Source organism: Pezoporus wallicus, unplaced genomic scaffold (assembly GCF_028554395.1).
Source record: "Pezoporus wallicus isolate ANWC-B61680 ecotype Strahan unplaced genomic scaffold, APGP_CSIRO_Pwel_v1 contig_13659, whole genome shotgun sequence".
Taxonomy (NCBI): domain Eukaryota; kingdom Metazoa; phylum Chordata; class Aves; order Psittaciformes; family Psittacidae; genus Pezoporus; species Pezoporus wallicus.
This window is the reverse complement of record NW_026636258.1, coordinates 787189-810757: the sequence shown is the minus strand read 5'-3', so window position 1 is coordinate 810757 and position 23569 is coordinate 787189. Positions and strand designations below refer to the sequence as shown.

General features: G+C 41.2%; 1 protein-coding gene across 5 annotated transcripts in view; it reads right to left on the bottom strand.

The window, feature by feature from the left end:
- The window catches only part of AMMECR1 (AMMECR nuclear protein 1), a 74883-nt gene that overhangs the window by 19196 nt on the left and 32118 nt on the right, over nt 1-23569 (bottom strand). For all 5 annotated transcript variants that reach the window (XR_008970927.1, XR_008970928.1, XR_008970926.1 and 2 more), the window contains exon 2: nt 20983-21093. Coding sequence is in view for 2 of the 5 variants with exons in the window: in XM_057399458.1 (XP_057255441.1) it covers nt 20983-21093 (111 nt within the window). In the remaining 3 variants the exon portion in view is untranslated. The remainder of the gene's footprint in view (nt 1-20982; nt 21094-23569) is intronic.

Genomic DNA, 23569 nt, shown 5'->3' with positions numbered 1-23569 from the left:
ATGCATACAACTTATTCCTGCTCACTGGAAATCTGCACTGGCATTACCAGGTGAGAGAACACCCCTAATTTAACATACTTTTAAGTCATACAGAAACAAAAATTATACAGTGCATGCATAAGCCACATCTCAGCTCACCTGCCCACATGCTGAGATAATCATCTGGAAGAAGACAGGTGAATTGTGACAAATGTGAAGAGTGATAAAAAGCCAAGATACGAAACCTTCATGTCAACACAGCGGAAGCAGAAAGGCACACACGGAGGCACACAAGCCTCAGGTGAATGAACGTTAGTGAACGCAGGGCACTGCAGTAATCATTGCAAGCTTAGCTGGCTAATTCCATTATTGAATAAAATGACACTGGCACAAATACCTTGCTTTCACCTACCTACCTCATGTAAGCTACAATATTGTTATGAAGTGGTAGTGCCATTTCAGCTATACCTAGTTCCTTCAGAACTGCTAGGTGCTATTTTAGCTGTAAAGCCTGCTGAAGCACAGCTCCTGAACACCTTCGTGACTACACGCATCTGTGCACATAACCTGCATTAGCACTCACACTGCTGAAGATCAGTGAGGTGGCTGGCAGAACTAGATCAGGGATTTGAGTAAGTCTCTGACACCACTGTGACTGATCAGTACTGAATACTGTCGGCCTTTCCCTGACTCCAGACCCCATATTACAATTTGCTGTCATCTTTCCAAACTGTCTTATCCCTGTAACAGAAGTAAAACCAAAATTTACCAGAGACATTTGTGTTGACAAACAATCAGCAATAGGAACAGAACATACCCACGGCAGATGCCAACAAGAAACCCTTTCTGGTGCTGCTACACTTGAAATACTCTGCCTACTAATGCAAAATATATGAACCCAAAATAGTCCAGCAATTCTATCAGGTGCCAGTTTTAGAAGTACCTTAACACTTAATCATCCTGCCCTCATAAGTTTGATCCAAGCGTTATCACACACTGCTTTAAAACTGGGAGATGTTGATCTTGTTAAGTGCTGTACATTACAGTTGGAGTATCAGTCATTCTATTATTTCTACCATGATTAAAACTCCAAAGTAAGTTCCAGACACGTTTTGAAAACTTAAGAGCAGAGCAGGTATGTATACTTGTCATAGATTAACTGCTTTCATTGCGGCTTTTTTTAATGCTCGGTTAGCAGACCTGTGTCATTAGAGACGCTTCCCTTCAGAACTCGGCAATGATCCTTTAATCCTAAACTTTATCTCTGTGGGTAGTGAATGAATTGCCATCTACTGACTGCTCTGATGATGTCAGTACAACAAGTGGAAGGTATCCACGGAATTACTTATGGGCAGCTGTCCACACTAGCTAACACAGTGGCATCGCCCTCAGAGACATCAGCAAATTTTCAACACTTCCCAAGGATGGAAAAGCTTCCGTGAGCTTTTACTTGTATTGCTCCTGTTCCAGGAACAGTTTCTAGGGGCACTTGGCATACTCTTTGTAAACTCTCAAAGACATAGGTACCCACTGTCATGGGTACCTACTTGTCATGGTAGCATAGCCCTCTCAGTGAGCAGCTCAAAGCAAGCATGAAATACAGAGAAGCTGATGTATGCTTGCTTTCCTCAAAAGCTTGTCACTGGTCTGAGCTGTTCAGAGTGAAGAGTCACTGCATAATTGTGTGTTGGCATTCTTGATTAGTAGAGGAGACTTTGTTCTGCTTATTTGAGGGAAGCATTGCATTTGTAATATTAGAATGTGATTTTACAATCTTACTCAATGCCGTGTTCTTCTGTTAACTCCCTATTAGAAAGATAAAAGGATACTTACGGAACACAATCTGGCATATTACATACCAGGTTAATAAAAATATTAACTCCACAATTTCTCTTGTTAAACTTAGAATTAAGGAAGAGTGAGTGGAAATAATTAGTAAAATAAGTTGGAAAAATCAGGCAGAGCTCAAAATTACATTTAAAGAAAAAAATACTCATTGTAAAAGCATTTTCTAAACCATCTGCTCTTTATTTCTCACTGCCCAGAACTCATTTACATACATTGCTGCTGAGTGTATGAAAGTACATGGTAAGGAAAAGTTGAAAAGGAGCAGTGCCAAGCCAGGGGAATTCCAGCTGGCCAATAAAAGGACATTAGTTTTTTCCACAGAGAATTCTGCTCCTTGTTGAAAGCGAAGCAAGCAAAGTCAAAACTGAATCCTGTTCAAAGAAAACTATTTTTAGACACAAAATGCATACACACACACGCAGGGCCTTTCTAGTTAAATATTTATGTGGTCTTGGGTATCCTACTAAGATCAAGGAATTGCCAGGCAAGGAAAAACACAACAAAAACCCCCAAAGCAAACCGTTACTCAACTATCAGTTTTTCTTCAGCTGAGCAGCGCTACGCAAGTCTCAGCTTCTCCTCAACTGAAGTTTCCTTCACCATCGGCTCTCCACAAATGTTTTTCAGTAATTTCATTTTCCATGTACCACTCCTTGGATTCGGGAGAGCAAAAAACCCTGCAAACACTTTAAAGACACTGAGAAAATTTAAACCAAAAGGAAACTGTTCAAAGTTCCCATGACAAAGAGCATAAAATTCCGCAGAAAATAGAATTAAGGTTTGTATTCCTTAGGACTACATCTTGATTTTGTAAAACACCACCAGAGGCACTCTCTGAATCATTGGCAATCACAGTAGGAGCAGGTGAGCAAACTGCAGCACATCCCTGTGTTGTCTGTCTGTCATTTCGGTAGCCTCTAAAACTGGTTTGGAAAAAAAAGGCAGCTCCAGTCTTTAAGGACCTATGGCTCTGAAATGTGATGTGGCAGATGGATAACAACAGTAACACACAAACTGGGGAAATAAGAAATAGCAAAGCTACGTTACTCGGTTCAGAAGCATCTGAAAATGTTTGGGGTTGAACTGAAAGGACCCTTTAAGGTTTGATAACATATAAGAATCAAAACCAGGAAAGAAGGATTTAAGTGCAGATGAATGAAGGTATTAAATGAATGAAATTCTTTATTAACAACATTTCTCACTAAACCTCTTTGTTGGGGACAGTCACATCTACAGACCCAAACTAGAGAGAGACTTGCAGCAAAACAGGATACAGTTTTGTACATTACTGGAAATTACTTTGGGGATTTAAACATGACACAAGGGAATGAAGATGCAAGGGAAGCTGTCAAACACTGGGCATGATATAAGTAATACTCACTTTTATAGGAAGTGTAAATGAGGCAGAGACATGAAGTGACTCATGCAATTTAGGAGGCTTGCACAGTGAGTCAGTGACAGGATCGAGAATAGCATCCAAGATCCCCAACTTCTAAAAATCTACTTTTTGTGACAGCTTCTTTCACAATCTGCTCTGCCTACCATGTAGGAACATAGCTCCAGGATGATTAATCAAAATAGGACTGATAAATATAGTCAAATTAATCCAATTTAGAACAATACATTCCCCATTGCCTTCGCAGTTCACTCTGCTATAGCCAATTTTCTCCTAACCATTTTCTGGTACTGAACACAGCTAACCCACGCCACTATTTTTTAGCATTTAACAATTCTTCAAGTATCAGCAGAGTTATGAGAAATAGGCCAAAGATCTCATTTTACAAACGATTACTCTCTTGTGAGCACACTGGCACTACTTTTAGATGGCAGGCAAAGGACTTGAATTCTATCTGCTTGGAACCCCCCTCTTCATTTAGGTCAGCAACCATAACCCTGAGATCTCCATTCTTTTACAGAGAAAGATGTGCTTAGCAGAATTACCTTAGAAAATGCCTTTCACAAAGAGATGAACCTATGTTGATAAACTGAGCCCAAAGGGCCTAGACACTGCTCTTCAGTGAACTCAAAACATCCTGAAATTAATGAGTGGCAAACTCACTGCATTTCAGATAACAGCTATGAGATGACAGCAACCAGAGACATTTGGTGCCAGGGTTTCAGCAGGGGGGAAAGTCAATATCATTGGCAAAAAACGTCAATGTTCCTTCATTCCCGGGTTACTGACCAGTGAAGTTTGTGATGATTTTTACTTTTTCATTCAGAAAGTTAAATAGGAAGGAATTAAGGAACACTTAAGCAGATCACCAGTATTTTCCTAATGAAAATCAGCTATCATAACTCAGTTTGGCAGAGACCAGAAAAAGCTGGCAGCTTCCAAGTCACGATGTGCAATCAATTTTGAAGCCAGAAAAGCAGGGCAGAATGTGCTCTTCTTCAGAAAGTGAAATTATTATGGGTAAAATTCTCCCAGCTTTCAGCACAAGAGATCAGAGCCTCACGCAACCCACACGACAGCGTGCCAACCACTCGCATTTATGACCAGCAGAGGTTTGTCAAATGAAATGAAGATTTCAAGGAGTGATATACATGATCAAATCACTTGAATGCAAAGAAAAAGGAACTTATTTATACAGACTCTTTTTTTATGGTCATACTGGAAAAATGTCCAGGAAACAAAACAACTGTGATTGACGTGTTTTTCCTGAACCCTCCCTTACATTTGGGAGACAGAAAGGGAAAGAACAACATTTATGCTTCCTGCACATCATGTCGCTAAGTGGCAGCCACCGGGTAAAAAAAGAAATACACACTTGTTGTGTGGGACAGAAGTACTTCTCTGAAATTCCTGGCCTGTTTTATTAGCAAGGGGCAGCAGGTAATGCAACAGTGTTGTAGGTGGCAGGAATCAAATACTGAGCTGGTATTTTGGCTCTTCAATCAATTGGGTTTTTAATGCCACAAAACTGAAGTCTGTCCGAAACTCTCACCCAGTCTGTGTCTGGATTCAGATGTGTAGCTTAATAGGAAGAAACACTGACACTCTGTACAGACAGTTATTTTAGCTGTGAAAATAGTATCATTCCTCTAGAAGACAACCCAGGGCACGTACATAAATTAACATGAGAGGGGAGAGCGAGATGAGCTCTTAGGCAGAAGCTCTTCCCTGTGAGGGTGCTGAGGCGCTGGCACAGGGTGCCCAGAGAAGCTGTGGCTGCCCCATCCCTGGCAGTGTTCAAGGCCAGGTTGGACACAGGGGCTTGGAGCAAGCTGCTCTAGTGGAAGGTGTCCCTGGCCATGGCAGGGGTTGGAGCTGGATGAGCTATAAGGTCCTTTCCAACTCAAGACCATCCTAGGATTCTATGACTGAAGGCTCATCCTCCATTCACTGACTACATAAGACAGTTAAAAGTCTGTTTTAGGTAGCCAGAGGTGCCTGCAGTAAGCTGTCTACATGTCCTCCAAAATGCTTCATTACTCTAGTGAGTGTAGAAACTGTTAACTGGTTAATATCAGCCAGGCTGCAGCTTCAGGACACCGTACTCTAAGCTAGCAAACACATCTGATGGGTTTGAATTTACCAAGAGTCATTCAGCTTCCTTTATTTCTAAACAACTGTGCAGGAGTGGGTATCATCAGGCTTCTTGAAGATGGCTTACAATGCTAGAGAGGACATGAATATAATACAGCATAAAAATACACAGTATCTATTAAGAGTAGACCCAGGAACAACGGAACGATAACAAGTTTACAGTGTTCCATTTCAAACATTTTCTTAAGAGAACACTTTGATTTGTTCGCGGTATTCTGAAGGACAAGGCAACACACTGAGTTTTCATTACCGGTTTCAAACTGCTGAGTGACAAGGAAGAACAGAACCTCTGGGTAAAAGAAGAATCATCTATCAAAGAGAGAGAAACCATTATTTGCTCACTTCACCAGTTTCCTGAGCTCCTCTCCAAGTCAGCTAACAGTGGCACAGGGACAAGAACAAGTACAGCTCAAAGCTTTCAAATGCAGATGTCAAAAGATGTCAAAACTGCTTCTTTAGGGACTTTCCTAAAGTCAAGACACTGAAACTTCTTGGTTGGCAAAATTACTCACCTAAGTCTAAAAAATCCTTACAATAAAATAAAATAAAATGACAAGGTTCTAAATCAATGCTGCAGCTTCATGCAGCACAAGGTGGGGGTAATCCCCACCTTCCCACAGGGAATGCCATCAGCGCTGGATTCTGTGAGATACACCCAGCTGTGGGGTCTGTTAACACTAGTGCTGTGCAAACCATATTGAAAGGGTTCATGGTTTGGAACAAACCACACGTAGCTGTTGCTGGTGATAACAGAATCCAGCAAAACCTTTTACAATCAATCCCCCTCAGTGAGATGACAATCCAAAAGAACGCTGAAAAAAACAATTGCAGCACAGGCAAAGTTAACAAACACAGTGTTAAAAATGGTGTCTGTGGCTGCAAAATAGAGATTTGTGTCACCACTGAACTGGGAATTCTGCAAAGATACAGTTACACAAATTTTAACTGAAATACGAGTCAGACACATGAAGGGGATAAACAAAATTCAAGTATGTTGGAGTACTCCTGAAGCCCAAACAGAGACTATCAGGATATGGTGCCTTCAACTCTCCCCATCATTTCTATTTCAGGTGTCCGTGAAAGGTATTTTCATCCTATTTCTCATATGAACTCAGTGATACTGCATCCATGCAAATCAACTGAGTTCCATTCCATAGCAGGCAATCCACAGGCACTAAGGCATCACAGCAGGTAGGCAAACAGCTATGGAAATGCTTAAAAAATGTCTTTAATACAGTGTGAGTGTGGTACTGACTGCAGCCACAAGTGGAAAATTATTGAATGGTTTCAATTAGATTCTTAGTATTTGTGTGCGTGCATGCATGCACTGTGCCACCCATACACACAATTAAAAGCAAACCATACTGGTCTTACTGCTAAGGCTCTGGGACCTTGTTGTTATTCCCCAAACAAGTTCACCAGTTGTTTAAGTCAACAGAAGAGTTATTTACAGAGCATTTCATGGGGTACTTAAAAGTTTCCAGAAAAAATCCTTCTTTTAACCTTCATTTCTTACTCTGTCTTGCACAGATTAACTCCACAGCACAAATGAAGTGACTAACATCATCCGGGATGCTTCTTAGCAGATCTGCAAATGTGAGTACCTGTTAAGACATGGAGCTAAGTGCATAGTGGCCACTGTCTGAAACTCCTGGAGGTTGAACTACTGCTGGGTCTTCAGCTGGGTCTGTCAGTCTTACACACACACAGGTGAAAATGACCAAACTCCTCACGCGCCATCAGGAAAAATCTAAGTAAAGAAAGCTCGTAACCATGAAGCTGTAAAAGTTAAGGTTTCCATCAGTTTAAACAGAGCTTTTTAGCAGAAAAAAAAACCAACAAGAAAGATGTTTTTCCTACTGCTCTGACAGTTACCCGGAGAAATATTCCATCACACTCTGGATTCTTCCAAATAAACCCAGCTCATCATTATGCCACAATAATGTTACACTGCGTGGACATAATGCCTGAAATTCATTTCTCTTTCTTACTGCTATAACGTAGCAAGGAAACAATGAAGGCTTGCATGGAGAAGTCCTTAAAGTTCAGGAAAAGTTTTGTATGTGCTGTTATGGCCTCCCAGTGGAAAAGTATGATCCAAAAATTACAGCTCCTGCATTCTGCTCCCTTCAGAAAACGTAACTCAGCTACAACTAAAAACCCACAAAGTAATATCGTAGGTTCCTGATTACATTAGTGAGAGTTGGGTATCTATGGTTTCAACTTCCTTGCTGTTTCCTGAAGCCACAAATCTTGCACTATATTGTTTTGTGGTTCTAAAGGACTTAATTTTCTCCTCGAATGTGAAGAACAATCAAGTTAAAGACTCCGCATTTTTCTCATACTGTTTTAATCCTGCAGGGTGTGGGGGGATTGTTGTGCATTACTGTATGGTATGCCCTACTGCACTGAAGAAAAAAGAAATCTTCAATTAACCTAACTTTAAGATGTAGCAGAGCTTCAGCAATAGTTTAGAGGCACGCCCTTCACAGAGGAATGCTAAATCCAAAGTCTTCACATGACAGGTCAGGAAGTGAGAGGTACAGCTTATAGCAAATTCCAACGCAAAGCATGCAATTAGTGCTGTGGTCCAGGTGCAGCAGAACCCTGGGACCTGCTATATTCATGTTCCACACACTCTGTCCTTCTAGGATGGAACAAAATCCATTCGGAATAGCCATGCTCACAGTTGTCTGTACTGCAAAGTGCTCAGCATGGACCTCAAATGATATTTTCTGACTCTAGGGGAACATGAGGTGAAGCAGCTGTATGCAGTCGTTTCTTTGTCGATGGCAGCTTCTTTTCTGCCTTTTCCCATATTGTCCCTTGCCCCTCCCTGCATCTATCATCATGCTGGGATGAAGGAGGACAATGGAACTCAACAGGCGTAACAATTTTTGTGTCGTACTCATGCAGACAATCAGGAAGCTGAAAGGTGTCAATTGACATGGAAATGCCCTGGTTTGATACAGAAAAAGCAGACCCACAGCACCTAAAACAATCTCGCAGCGTAACACAGTACAGTAGTCACAGTCATTCCAGATGCTTACTGAAAAACTGGATGACAAAATTGACCAGGGTTTGGTGTGTAGGTTTTTGATTGGTGAACACATGATAACAGAGCAGTCAGAAAACTCTAACTGAGCTCCAACTGGACTAAATTATAATGTCAGGAAAAGGCTCTCCAGCAGATGGCAAAGTTTAGATCATTAACAAAAATGAATTGCTCAGTTACATTTGGAAGTGTACAGCTTGAGCAACACTAACCACTCAGATCCCTAGGAGCCTGAAAAGAAGGCACTAGAACACTACATTCCAGCATGTCTGCCAGTACTGACCTCAGATCACCACTGCACCCCGAAACAGATACGGCAGTCAAGACAAAAATCTTTAATATCACTTTATTGCTGAATTCAACCCTCATTTGATCAATCCACAAACTATTACTCCCCTCCAGACATGCATGCAAGTCACAATTCCCCAAAAAAAAGAACTTACCATGAAACAGTTTTCATTCTTTATGAACTTTAAAAAAATAAAGCCTCATCTGAAGCCCCTATGGAAAAATACATTCCTAAACATCTCAGCAATGCAATGACACATAAATACACGAATAGAACTTGAACATTTACATGCTCAATCTCCTGCAGCTTGTAAAGAGGGCTTATTTTTATTGGACTCTGAAAAGTCTGGAACAAGAGGGCTTTTTCTCAGTATTTCTTTTGTTACCAGAAAATCTATAAACTATGTTTTTATATCAAAATACAATGTACTTGTACTTTTGATAGCTGTCAATATGATTCACTTTAAAAACAACCAAGATGGTAAATGCTGGATATGGAATTATGCAGCTAAGCTCAGTATTGATACAGTTTGTCACAAACAGAGACTATGTTTTGTGATCAGGACTCTGAAACCACAGTGATAGACTAATTAAATATATACAATCAGGTTAAGAATAAGGAAAGCAAAAGGTGTGGTAGAATGTGCAGTAACTGACTCGAGGAGGAAAAAAGATCAGGATGTGTTGCATTAAATGTTTCACAGAAAAAGATTAAGACAATAAAATACTCTGAAATACGAAGGTATTGACGAATAATCTGATAAATTAAATGAAAGGTGACAGAACCCAGTCTTGAAATTCTTGAACAAGGACATGGGTTGTGAATAACCCAAAGTCAACACTGTCTTACAGACTGGACTATGACCACTCAGAACACAGGGCACTGAATAATATCCTGACTCGTGTCCCAAGATATGTGTTTCATCAGTAGCACAACTCAGCTTGGATTTGAAGCAGCCGGTTTGTATTTAAGTGCGATCTCTTACACATACTGCGAGTACATCTGCAGAGAGATGCAAATCTGAGTGCTGTCAGCGTAAAGAGCCTGTGGCATCTTACTAATTCCCAGTGGCTTTATAAATACAGTAAAAAAAGGCACAGGATGAATCCCTTGCGGCACATCATACGTAACCAGACCTCAGGGAAAGAAAGAGCCACTCCTTGTTTCATGAGAACTTTGATTTCTGGACACTTACTCCTGCTATCATGAAGCCATCCCAGAATGCAGACTTGAGAACTGCTGCATCAGGACAAAACTTAATTCCTTACACCTAAAGCAACAAACAAGGCTTCCCAACACTTTTTTCTGTTCATTTGGTGTAGGTTTTTACTTCATACATGAATCTCATTAACAGATTAAGCCATGACTGTTCCATAGCTCTATAAATCACCAGTTAAAAAAAAAACAGAGCATGCTTTAGATACATAAACTCATTCTATACAGCTGGAAACTCTGCTCCCTGCATTTCCTTCCCTTGATCTTGTTACACGCATACACACACAAGTTTTCTGTAAGCTACCTTCTTATTCTCCTTTCAGCAGCTCTGCCACTTCTCTCTTCTCCCCATTTCATCTCTTTATTACTTCTAGTTCTCTGTCACAATTCTGTCTACTTAGATGACACATTCAGTGCCACCTGCAGCTTCCTCAGCATACAGAAAGGACTGGATGGGGCATTCACAAATCACTGCATCTAAGGTCAAGATGCCCAACAAACAGAACCGTTGCAAGCTCAGCTAATCAGTAATTCAGTTCTCTCACTCTGTGTGTGCTTTCCATTCCAGACCACGTTTTGAGTGGCAAATCAAACCAGCTGAAGTGGAATAAAAAGGAAGTTCTGAAAGGAAGAAGAGACAAAAAGTTCATGTTTGTCCTATAGCCTCAAAACCTACAGCTTCAGCATTCACAGACTGCATTTAACTCCACAGCATCACATACATTTGAAAATGCTGCTCAGCTACAGGAAAAAGGTTGTTATAAACTATGGAAGTATAAACATGAATGTTTGACTGTGAGATTAACACGAATGTGAGATTTGTGCTGACCAGTATTTTACATCTTCTCCTCTTAGAGAAACTACAGGCTTTGAAGCAAACGGCAAAACTCCTTTCCCTTTGAAGGCAAGTAGTTTTGCCATGACTGCAGTAAAGCCTAATCCAGCAAATGCCTATCAGTTCTGCTCCTGTATTAACTTCACTTTCACCTACCATCAAGATCTTACATTGCTATGTAATGCAGTATGTTGAATGGAGGAAATTACACCAAGAGCAACTGAAGCCTCATTATTCAATGTTAAATGAAGGTACAGTGCGGACACACACCAAAAAATGGTCTATCCATAATTATATCCATTAAGGCTACAATTCAACCCATCTAAAGTGTTTCATATTTAAATGGAAATAGGTTACATCACCTTTCTAAAAGCAACTCAGAAATGTTTCACCTCCCGAATGCCAGGAAGACTTCAGTCAAACAGAGTTTTGTGAAGCAGTACGTAACCGCTCTTGGAAACCTACATTTTTTGAGGAAGAAAAAACCCAGCAATCCTGCACTGTAGACTTCCACAAACCTGACGAGGGCTTTCTGGGCAAGGAGACAGAAAGTCACCCTTTCAGCAACTGAAAAAGCAAAACACACAAAGAGGGGGTTGCCCTGCCGAATGAGGCTGCATGCAGCGCGGAGATCTTCACAGACAAAGCACAGCTGCTGCTCTTTGCAATGAGGGATTAGCAGTCTAGGTCAAAGGAAAAAAAGCCTCTCTGTAGCTAAGTGAGCAAACTGCAGAATGCATCCTCAGCACAGAGAGAAAGGGCCATCGAACCAGCTTGCTAACTGTGCAGAAGCTTTTGGGAACAGAAACAACTCCAGCATCCGCTTCTTGACAGAACACGTACAGATACTGCTGGTGAACAGCAGCGATGCTCTGCTGGAGGACTGAGATTGCAACGACCTTTCAGTTATTCTTAAACTGCATTTCTTTCCCCTTTCCCTTCTCTGTGTTCATGCATTAACAAGCGCTTTTTCTTTGTGGCAAAACCAACACGTTACCTGTGGGGCTTTAACAATCGCACCTGTAAGAAAGGGCCTAGAGATAACAGAAGCAGCTCTTTTAATTGTCTCTCGTAGAGACCAATGCTGTTAAAAATACACATTTGCACACACAACTTTCTCTTTTTAATACATTCAAATCTCTTTCAACCTTCTTACAGTTGAGTCAGATTATATATTGAATTAAACACTGAAAACGTTACTGGCAATTAGGCTGGTATCTAAAATGGTGATTTAATTGCATGTTACAGGGAGCTTTGGACTTATTTCAGTTTGTGGAATTACTTGAACTACAAGTATCAGAAAGTTGTACTGTTAAAAAAAAAAAACAAGAGCTTTTCTTCTCTTCCCCAGTCAAATTAAAGCTAAGTAAGATTTACTCAGCTGGAAAATATCCATACAAACAAAAAGGTGTAACATCATGCACTCCAGCAAAGTCACATTTCCTTGCTGGCCGAAATCTGCCCTACCTGATTTCACACCCTGACCTCCACAGCTGTTAGTAATTGCCATCATCACAAAGGCCCTTTTCAATAAAGCTGGGGTTGCAGCTTCTGACAGATGGGGAAGTTCTCAGGAGTTGCGCTCAGGCACGTCTTAACATCTGTACAAGTTCCCTAAATCCTTGTGGGAGTTACTTACATGCTGTACTCCTCCAGCTGAGAGACTGCTCCTGACTATTGACTCTCTATTACAAGTCATCTGCACAAAGCAAAATACCATTGCACTGGTACAGCAAATCTAAATTTAAGCATGTGAGCTGAAAGACTTTGTAGCCTGCATATTTAAAACACAGGCACATGTCACCATTCCCACCCCCCCAGTATCATCACTTTAGGAACTGTTATTAGTCCTACTGAAGCTGCTGTCATGGCCATAAAAACTTATTCCCCATTACGGTCAAAAAGCTATTCTCTATGTGTCAATTAGGGAAGTTTTAATTAAAGTTTTGAAAATTCACATACAAGTAGGAATCTGTGAGGTCAGAAATGGTTTTTGGATCTACATCAAATATTTCTAAGGGAACTCTTCATTTACATACTTTCACAGCATTAGAAGCTTTGTAAACTGTATCCGTACCGCCATTTACATCGCTAAGAAACCAAAGGATGTTCAATTTCAGTTTCTCAAATAAAGGCTATCACCAATACACACTTGTATGGAGTGTGTGTGGCACTCCATCCACATTTATGGAGCACAGCTGAATTTGAAAAGTGCACCAACAGACCAGAGGGACAGACAAAGGTGGAGTACTTTTAGTCTTCATATCACACTGTAAAATCATGTTAGAACATATTTTCAGGTAAATATCTATTCCTTCCTACAATGCATCAAATGAATAGTAAAACTTCAGTCACCTGTAAATGATGAAGTTCAGGACAGGTCAACTTCAACTTCTCCCCCCGCCCCAAGATCACAGGCTCACAAGTACATACATGACATGAGCTGAAACCATGCAGAGAGCTGGGGCCTGTACGACTTTTGGACTAGCTCAGCCCCCTAAGTGTGTTAAGGCTTATTGATCTCCAGACATTCTTCAGCACTTCTAATGGCTGCACTGTAGTGGGACATACATTCTATGGCTGCGTATGTCCTTATGTTGTAGGTGGATAAGCTATTTCTTCTTCCAAGAGCTCCTCTACCATTTCAGCTGTACATCTCTGTAAAGGACACAACTTCTCTCCTCCTTGTCTCAAAAGGAATGATTTCTAGAAGCAAGTATCTATTTAAAAACAGCAGCAAATTCTGCCACAGTTTACCAGAGCATTTGAATCCTCATTACTCTGGTGTGTGAAAAGTGGTAAATTCCATTTCAGAAGTTTCGACATCTCATCTTAGTGAACAGAGATAAGGAGGGGTTTTGCAGCCTGGTCCCTCACACCCAGCTCGTGCTATTTCTTCTTTATACTTCTTAAAAGGAAGCATCAGGAAACACCTAAATGGAGGAGGTGCTGACAGACTGAAAACTTTAATTGAGACTCCTTTCCCACAGCGCCTCCCACACAAAGCTGCAGAGTTTAAAGATTTTAACAGCTTATAAGCATAAGAGACAATTCTTTTTCCTTTGACCTCACTTAATCCCTGCTAAATTGTACTAAACCAGCAGATTTCACCAAAAAACAGCTCTCAGAGCTAAACAAGGCCTTTAAATTTACTTCTGCTGGGCGAGGTACGTGATGTACCACTGCTGCGCCTCCATTCCCAGTGTCTTAGGAAGTGAGGGACAAACCATGTTAACATCCTTCTCATACTCAGCACACACAAGCACTGGCCAGTACATGCAGTGGGAGGTTTTCTCCACCACTCCCCCTGCTCCCCCCCCATGTCAGCAGTAAAGTTGTGGGGAAAAATCCTTTATACTAAACACCTACTGCTGAGCTGAGAACAACCAGAGAGAAGCTTGCCCAGAAGCAGGTAACTTCTATGCCAACTTCTTGCACTCTGTCCTAGCTGAGAGTTTCCAAACACGCAAAACCTTCCTCTAAAAGGCAAGCTGCTGACACACGCTTCATGTACACTGCTCTGCTGCGGGAGAACACAGTCCTGTCCTGTGCTCTTCAGCCCTGGCCTGTAACCCAGAGGTGTCGTTGTAGTGCTTAAGGAATCCACAAGTCACCAACAGTCTCAAATGAAAGCAAACTCCATTCTACAAGGGTCTGGGGCAATGTTTTGTAGATGTTCCCTGTAACAGTACCATACAAAACAATGAAAAAGTTGACCAAAACCACAGAGTACCAACACCTATACATACACATGATGGAAAAGTCAGGGCAACAAAGGGCTAGGAAAACCAGGACAACCAGTTCCCCCAACTCCACCCTCCTCCCAAACACTTATGGCAAGTAATATTCAAAGACAAGTACAAATGTGATTTTCAACCCAACTAGTGTTTCAACTCCACTAAAGCTCTGCCTTTGAACTTACAGGGCGTGCACCTTCTCAGCGGAACAGAAGGAGGCTGTGGGAAGAGCATGAAATGCAAGAGCATCGTGGGAAAGACCAGAGTCACAAATGCCATGGCTCCTCCCCAAAACCCATCCGGAAGACCTGAGTAAGTGCTGGATGTGCCCCGTTACTCGTTTGCAGTTAATCGTCTTTCAGGAATATGTGATTTATTCAAAATGCCGCAAATTACATCAACTCCTGCAACCTCCACTGCTCAATCATGGCTTTTTCCAAGCATGCATTTTGTGAGCAGCATATATGTGAAGTTCCCAAATCTTAATGCATGTTTTTAAAAACATGAGGATGAAATCAGTATTTTTATCAATGCCTTTTATTTACACCAAACTCTACTGAGACCTGAGACTTAACGACAGTCTCAGCAAACCCCTCCAACCCTCACTGAGCCACTTCATTTAGATACAGGAATTTTGTAATCACTTTTCCTCCATTTATGGTTCCCTTTCATAAACAGGCAATTCACAGAGTAAGTTTATGCATCTCCTTGTGTCACAGAATTCATATTCTCTAATTCAGTTTTCCCCGCAAAACCATAAAATGGTTACCAATATTTGATAGCCCTGGATCCACTTTAAAAGCTTCAGTAGGGCACCATCATGTGTCCCTCCTTTCATAAAGATAATCATCTAAAGCCTCTGCTTCCATCTGTAGTGTTTTCCTTTGCTTTCTTTCAAGAAGTGTTGCTAAGGAAACAGGCATCACCTACCGTTAGGTCCAAGAGTCTAGCAAGGCTTTTCTCAGGAAAAATAGAACAGCTACAAAACAGGTAATTAATTGTTTTTAATAAAGGAAAAAAACCCAAAGGCAGAGTTACTGCATCCCCAACACACACCATCTACATACAAGAACCATATATTTATTAGGGCATGCTCCTGCTCCCTCCTATACAAACTTGTTTCACTTTGATTTCATAATGAACTAAGGAGAAGCATTTAACCCATTCTTAAAGCAGAAGTTTGGATTTTCCTCCACTTCTAGAGCCAGTCTGCTGCTCAGCTCTGCCTTTTGAGAAAAGGCAGTATCCAGTTCTGCTGAGCAGCAGTTCCCTGCGTGCACAAAATCATTACAGACCTACTTACTGAACTGACTCATGCAGAGTAACTGAGCCTGGCTCAATAAATTCACATTTGTATACTTCATTTAGAGTTTCTGGTACTGTGAGTTTACATCACAACCCCTTTTACTACTAAACAATTCTATTCTACTGGAACAGATTTGAGGATTTAGCCAAATTAAAGGGATGCTATTTGTTAAATTGATGTCTACAACAGTTCAGCAACAAGCTTTTTTCAGCCTACATGAACTTCAGAACAGTTCCAAGTTTCAGTGAAGTCTCATCTGTGCATGGATGACATGGCAAGCAAAACACATGGGCCTCTACAAAATACCCCTATGTCAAAATAATTTTGCCCCAATGCCATTAAAGGTAACCAGTCATCAGTTGAAAATTAAAGTGCTAATACCTGAATTTTATATTTTACCAGAAGCATTTTGAAAAACAAAAGGGGGTCTAAGATTATTAACACCATCCCTGGTGGTCACACCATAATAAATACATATAAATCTATATGTAGACATTGTATATATACGTATAGATATGGTGATTTCAGACTGTCAAGAGGTGACACTGCTCCCTGCAGAGCTTAATCGTGAGAGTGACAGTGTAAGCTCCGTCTCACAATTACCAGGCATTTTGCATTGGTGGCCCCCAGAGAGAGCAGCAATAGAATAAAAAAAGCTGACTTTCAGCAGTGGTCTGCTATAAATCAGAGCCACAAAGACAACCCACAAATTATTATCAGCAGAAATTAATTCTGACCATGCCTTCTGTGAACAGTGAAGGTCACAGCAAATGTCAAACCCATGTATAATTCCCTCAACTCTGCAGTTCAAGAACTGCAGTCACACACATGGGTGTGCTTTGCCCTGGCTCAGCAGCCATGACTCTCAAAACCACAGCAACCCACAGGAAAGGCTTTAGGAAGCTTACACTGAGTTGGAGGGTCTGATTACAAGGAAGGTTGAACGAGCCTGTGATTAGTAAAAAGAAACAGGAATTAAACAGAGTAGTAACCTCAGCTAAAGAGAAGAGGGAAGCTGCCCTGTCTGCACAAGTACTTGCCTCTAGTCTTAAGGCAGTCAGTCCAACATCGATATCAATGTGTCAGACATCCAGTATTTTTTATTGTCACCCCTTTGCCATCCTGTAGTCGGGTGGTTAACTTCACTGTGAGGAGCAGGAGGAAAAGGTCAGTGTTTTTCACAGAGAGCAAGCAGCTGATATGGCAGCAACATGGACTGAGCATCTTGAAAATTCAGACAAATCTAGAGCGGTAGTTGATGCCACTGGTAGCCAAATGCTCGTATGGAAACTACACCCAAATTCAGTTATGAGAAAGCTGAGTTGCAAGTTTCACTTCCTTCAGTCTTGTGCTTCTTATCCCAAGCTCCCGTCTGTTTTCTTGATTACCCACATGTAGGCTGAATGTGTGACAGCAGCCATGCTTCTTGGGTGGAGTGGTTCAGAAGAACACACAGCAAGAGACTGATTGCATCATACAGTCTGTAGGGACAGGCCTATGCTGGTTAAGGAGAGTGGGTTACATATTAGTTCAGAACTGAAATCCAGGTTTCAGCCATTATGCTAATCCACTTAAGGCCTGGAGTCCTCTCATTTTTCTTCACTGCTTTCTTCAACGATAGAAGGCTCTATCATATAATGTCTCCCTTTATCCACCTCTTCCCTACTGTTTCCCTCCCCAGATAAATATTCTAGCCTTGAAAGGATAAACCAGAGATAAAACTTAATTTATACACCTATATTTGTTACATCCACGAGACGTAACATATGACTTCAAGTTATATGAAACGGGTAGAAAAATTAAACTAAGAATCAATAAATGAAAGCATTTCATCCATTATCTCAAGCGCACGAGAGCAGGAGTTTAAAACTTCAGTGCCAGAACCTAAGTCGTAGTGCTGAACAGAATACATGAAAAAGTAATTTATCAACCTGTTACGAAACTCTGTGGTAACCTGCTTCCAAGTTCATCCTATTTTCTTGAAGGAGCTGTAAAACACAAGGTAGTTTTCATGATCTGGATTGGTTTATTTTCACATGTTCAGGTGGGATATTCAATTAACACAATCTAAAGGACTACTTTGCCCATGATAAACTTCTCGGGTCCTAATAAACAATATACCGTAAAACATTTTAGCAAGGTTAGGGGATTTATCCAACTAATCTCCTAGCAAAATTATCTAAAATTCACTAAATCTGAATCTATCCTTTCATAAAGTTCTGCAGAAGATTTTAATAACACACTTCCTCTCCCCTGCATTTCACTGAGAAAACTGCAGAGAACATCAAATTCTAACACATAGATTTTATTAGGATACAGTACTAGCATTTTTAACTCTGGGTATTCTCATCCCTCCTCTCACAACTTAGGCAGATGCATCCAATTAATGATGAATCATTCTCCATAAATTTCCTGTTTAGAACATACTGGCAATACCAGCAGAACAGCCTACAGAGCTCAAAATGGAGAAGAGAAAGTCACTTGGTCACACATCACCACCGTATAGCTTCCAGACCCCAAAAAGATGTTTCAAGTGGGGGGTGCAGGTGTCCCAAGAAAGAAATGGTTCACTTCAGAGTCCTAGATGAACCATCATTATGCTATGAGAAAGAAACTACACTATCGCACGCAGATAGAGCTGTGCACACCACGCACTGTACACAATACACAACTAGAGATCACTACCAGAATTAAGGAAAACTTTATTTCTCATGCTCCTAAGCACTGCTCAGCGTAGTTGTAATGAAATGGCATGTGAAGGAAATGGGGGATATTTGATCACTAAGCAGCAGAGTGTGTAAGAGCAGCTGTTCTCCTGTACCGTTTTACTCACTGAGCGCTGGGCCACAATTCCACAGGTGCTGAAAGAGATAAGAATGAACTAGACAAACAACCTGCTCCTGTTTATCCACACTCTGTCCTCAGATCAACCCAAGAAAAGGTCCTCCAGTGTCAAATAAAGTCAGAAGAATATCTGCCTGTATCCTCAACTGAAAAGTTTGGTCAAATTCCACTTTCTGAAGTGGACAGCCCACTCTCATTCTATGTATTCCATTGAGAAACGTTTGCCTTCCCTGAAGAAGCCTTTCATTTTCTCTCTCTTTCAGGAATTGTCCTGTCTTCTGCAGGAGCCTATTGCCCACACCCTGCTGGATCAAGCTATAATGTCCTACTTTCTGATCCCTGCTAGGGAGGGCCTGTGGAGCCTGAAACTCTGCAAGCTCATAAGTGTTTGAAAGGTTATTCCTCAAATACTCTCCTCTGGAAGCTCTGTAGTTGAAGAGACTAACATCAGGAAGGGAACTGATTGCAGGTAACCCTCCCTTTCTCTTTTCAAATTATGACTGATAGAAGGGAACAACTTTTTCTTAGGTTCAGATACAAACTTCACATTTCAGTAGTCACATCCAAAGTTTATTTGGCTTTTTGGTTTGCTTTAAAAACAAGAAACATTTCTGGTGCCACAAACATGAAAAAAGGTTCCTCACAAAAGGCAACAAACCCCAACGTGCTGCTAAATAACGTGTTATTGTAAAACAACTTCTGATCTCCCACAGGTTTTTGAAAAACAGGCTGGTATATAGTTCCATTTCTCTCATCTTGAAAATTACTGAACTAACCTCTGACTAGCCTAGAATAAACTTCCACAGCATGTGGTCATCATTTAAATACTCCACTCAAGGTATTTCAGTTCTCTTTAATTTGCATCACTTTTCATGTATTTTGACTTCAGCTTTCAGAGTTAGAACGCAGTGACAGGGATCTTGCAAGCAATTTGAAAGGTATGCCAGAGTGCAGCCCTATTTGATTTGGAAGAATGGACAAATCTGTAAGGAACAATCAGCTTCTTCCTAGTCCTAGGGGGTAATTTTCTGTACAAGCTCACCGTTCTCAATCAGGCACTGTGAAGTACACACTTAACTGGAACAGCCTCCAGTGCAGGGGACTGGCTGTTTTTCCTCCAGTCTCGCTCACTAACGGTTAAGATTTTAAAGCTCTTAACCTTCAACAGAGAAATTGCTTTGAATTTCATTATAAGCATCTTCTCATTGACCAGTCTGATTGCAGAGTCTTTAAAGGACACAATCAAAAACATCCCTGACCACATAATAAATAAAGCCGACACAATAATAGGTCTTTCAGAATTCTATAGGAGATGAGCAGTTGATTCCTTCAAGCTGAGCAGAGAAGCATGAAATGAACTTCAGCTTGCAACAAACTAGGGAGACATGTAAGAAAGAACATGTCCCATTTTCATATTACTTAATACTGAGATTGACAAGGCATTGTAGCAACACAGAGGAAGATCCTGCAATGGAGGAAAGCCCTAAATCTAAAGAGATCCGGAGGCACCAAGTATTTTAAGTGATAACAATTTTAGAGGTCTACACATGCCAGAACGTAGTTTCTATTCTAAAGCACTATAAACAGTCTACTGTAACTCAGTGGAACAAAATTCCATTGATTTTTTAGAAAATATACTTAAGAAAACTCTTAGAAAAAAATAAGTAGAAAGCTTGCTACTAGCTCTAGTGATAAACTTATTAGTTTTCACTCTATGCAAAGGAAATGGAACAATATTAAGGTGAATGAATTTAGGTGTAGATCAAAAAATGAAGGATTATGCTGCCAGGGAGTGAAGGATTATCATCACTTACCTCCCTCATCCAGAAGCTTCCCACTCAGGGGCTGGGATGTATCTGAAGAGTAACATGTAATGGAAATTTGTAGCATTAAATTAACTGCAGCTGATTGGAAGCACCTGATGGAGAAGAGGTGAGAATACCTGCTGTTTTAGAAGTGTGAATAGGATAATCCCCAAACCTGACTTTCTGGTCTTCTGCCCTGACATTAACTATTAAGGTTACAATCTGTCTGAACACTGGAAAAAATACTGTAATAGTCAGTTACAGTAAGCTACTGGAGAAGTTTCCAGACCAATCACAAGAAAAAAGGCCCAAGTTATGGTTTTTAACCAAAACCATAGCCTCATGACACCACTAGTCAAATAACCAGGCAATACACTTAGCATCCAAAGGAGATACAGGTTTTCCTTGACCAGTACAGGCACACAGCCACAAAACCCAAAACAAACCAAAGCACACCTAGCATCTCCTCAGTAGACTATTTAAATAGCTAAGTCAAGGCTACAGAAAACAATGTCTTACCTAGTAAGTGTGTACTCCCTGAGTCCTGAATGCAGGTTCATGGCAGAAAAAGTACCTATGCATCCACGCAATCGTTTATCTCGACCAATCTTCCACGTTACAAACAGTGGGCTGTTTAGGGAAGAGAAAGAGAGACATGATCACAGAAGCAATACTGACAGTTGGGGTGAAATTTTAGCAACAGTGCTCTTCCCTTTCGGGCAATGGGGGGCAGATCACTCAAATAACTGTATCTGAGCAGGGCCATAGTATGTAGAAACGTCCTTTGCAATTCTTTTGACTGTTGTAGAAATGTTGGTTATGTGATACAATAGAAAGTAAGATGACTGGAATAGTGAACGGACAGAATCAAAGTGCTTGGTAACAGACACAACATGCTCCGTGTCCTTCACTGTTACCCATCAGGCTTCTCCTGCGAATGGGAAGCCTCACCTTATGCATCTCTACATAAGGAACCCCTTACAGAAGGGAAAAATGCCCGTCACACAACCCATCCCTCCACCTGAGCACAAACACTTTGGTCCTCAACACTGCTAGCAACAACTACCAGAAATCCTTGGAAGGTAAGAAAGTTTAGGAACACTCTCCAGACTTAAAGAACTGCCTGAGGAAAGGGTATTTCCTCCATGAATCCAAAGTCGGTACTTAAGAATCTCAAAAATTGCCAGAAGTGGAGCAAAATCTGTAGAAGTCGAACATGTCTCAATCATATGAGTGTGACAGTTACAAAGAAACACTTCTACCAAACCGCTTTGTACCCATCTACACCGAGTTAACAAGGAGACAAACCACACAACTTCTTGGGACCAGAGTTTTTCTTGCGGTTCTAAAGCATCGCATCAATACCCGAGCAACAGCAACACACACAAACTTGAATCTCCCAGGGGAGTGCACATTCCCAGTCCTCTCAACTCTAACAGAGATTTCTAACCCTGAGAGGAACAGGGATGCGCAGAGAAGAAAAGCACAGCAAATGTACTCTTTTTCCATGCAGGAGACAGTCAAAGTGCATTACACAAACAAGATGCACTTCCCTACGGTCAGGCTTTAAAAAAAACAAACGATGGTAACTTTTTAAAAGGCAATTCTGTCAAACAAACCCAACCTGACAGAGTATTCTTGATCACAAACAGGTTCACCACAAGCAACCCCATCCTGCCCTCCACAACTGCAGAGCACCTCCCCCTTAAATCCTCAAGTTAACCCCGGTGTCAGTTGCTGTGGAAAGTCCTAGGCCATTCAGGCACAAACATGTATCATTCCTAATATGGAGACTACAGCCACCCTGCACTGAAGGAACAAGATGCATCTCTGACATTAGAGCACCTGCGACCACCACAGGCACGCTTAGTGATGCACAACTGATTTCTCTCCAAAAGCTTTGTGCTGAGGCAGGCACTGCTCTTCAGCATTATACACACGTACAGACCATCATATGGGATTCATCTTGTTTTCCTTTATAGCTGTTTCCTACACAGTGTCCTTATTGTGCAGTCCACAGCCATTGCTGTGAAGATCAAGAAGTCTACCGTGAGAGGTAAGGCTAGCATCTGAGAAGCAGAGGATTACAAAGCAAACATAATTACATGTGCCTTTAAAGAGGGAGCAGATCCAGAAGCACAGGTACAGCCAAAAACTCACAGGCAAGTTGGCTGCATCAAAAAATAAAGTCACAATCTTCTGTTACTATCATGTGCTGCAAGTACCAAGCAGATTTACAACAATGCAGCGCAAGATCAACAACGCTACACTGCATGACAGCCTTTTGGTAACTGTTTTGTCTCACTCCTCATCTGAAGGATCAGTAAAAACAGAACCTGCAAGGTGAATCTGCAGTTTTTTGTGAAGCAGAAACTCCCTTTCTAGCTATGTTGGGAGTCCTAAAATACACTAAAGGCTAGGAGCTTTACTGTAGGAGCAGATCAGTCACTGCATCACTGCATGGATCGCTGCACAGCATAAGAGTTGGATGTAACTGTACTGTAGGTATATGTATGGGTATGTGTGTGGGTTTGGACTCTCAAAGAATAGTCCATGTTCCTTTTCTGCTTCCATCCTGTGCTCTTTGTCTGCCACGGCACAAGATACTCATCATGCGATGGCAGAGAAGGATATGCCCCTGGGGCTGTACAGCACCAAAGCAGCAGCATCGAGCCCTCTCCTAACTTCCAAACCCTGCTGTTATCGCCTGCTGGTAGAGCAACTTCCTCCTTACTTAAGCTGCACAAGTTCCCTTCTTTCAATGGCGATGAATAGAAGAGGAAGCTGAAGTCATATCTTTCTTTTGGATGTGGATTTCCTTTTATTTCTTTCCCCCCTTCCCTCCCCCCTTTATGTCCTTTGACAAAAGCTGAAGAGCATAAAGCCGGAAGGGACATTACCTAACAGTTAGTAGAATGCAGGTTATTACACCACTCTCCATTCAATCAACAAGTGGCATTTCATAAGTGTTTTCAAGAAAGGTTCCCCTAAATGGCATCAACAAAATTGTTAGATTGCAACAGCACTGACAACACTCTCTCCCCTTGCACAGAGACAAGCCTGAATAAGATTCAAATTGGACTTTAGGATTATTCTCCTGACCTTT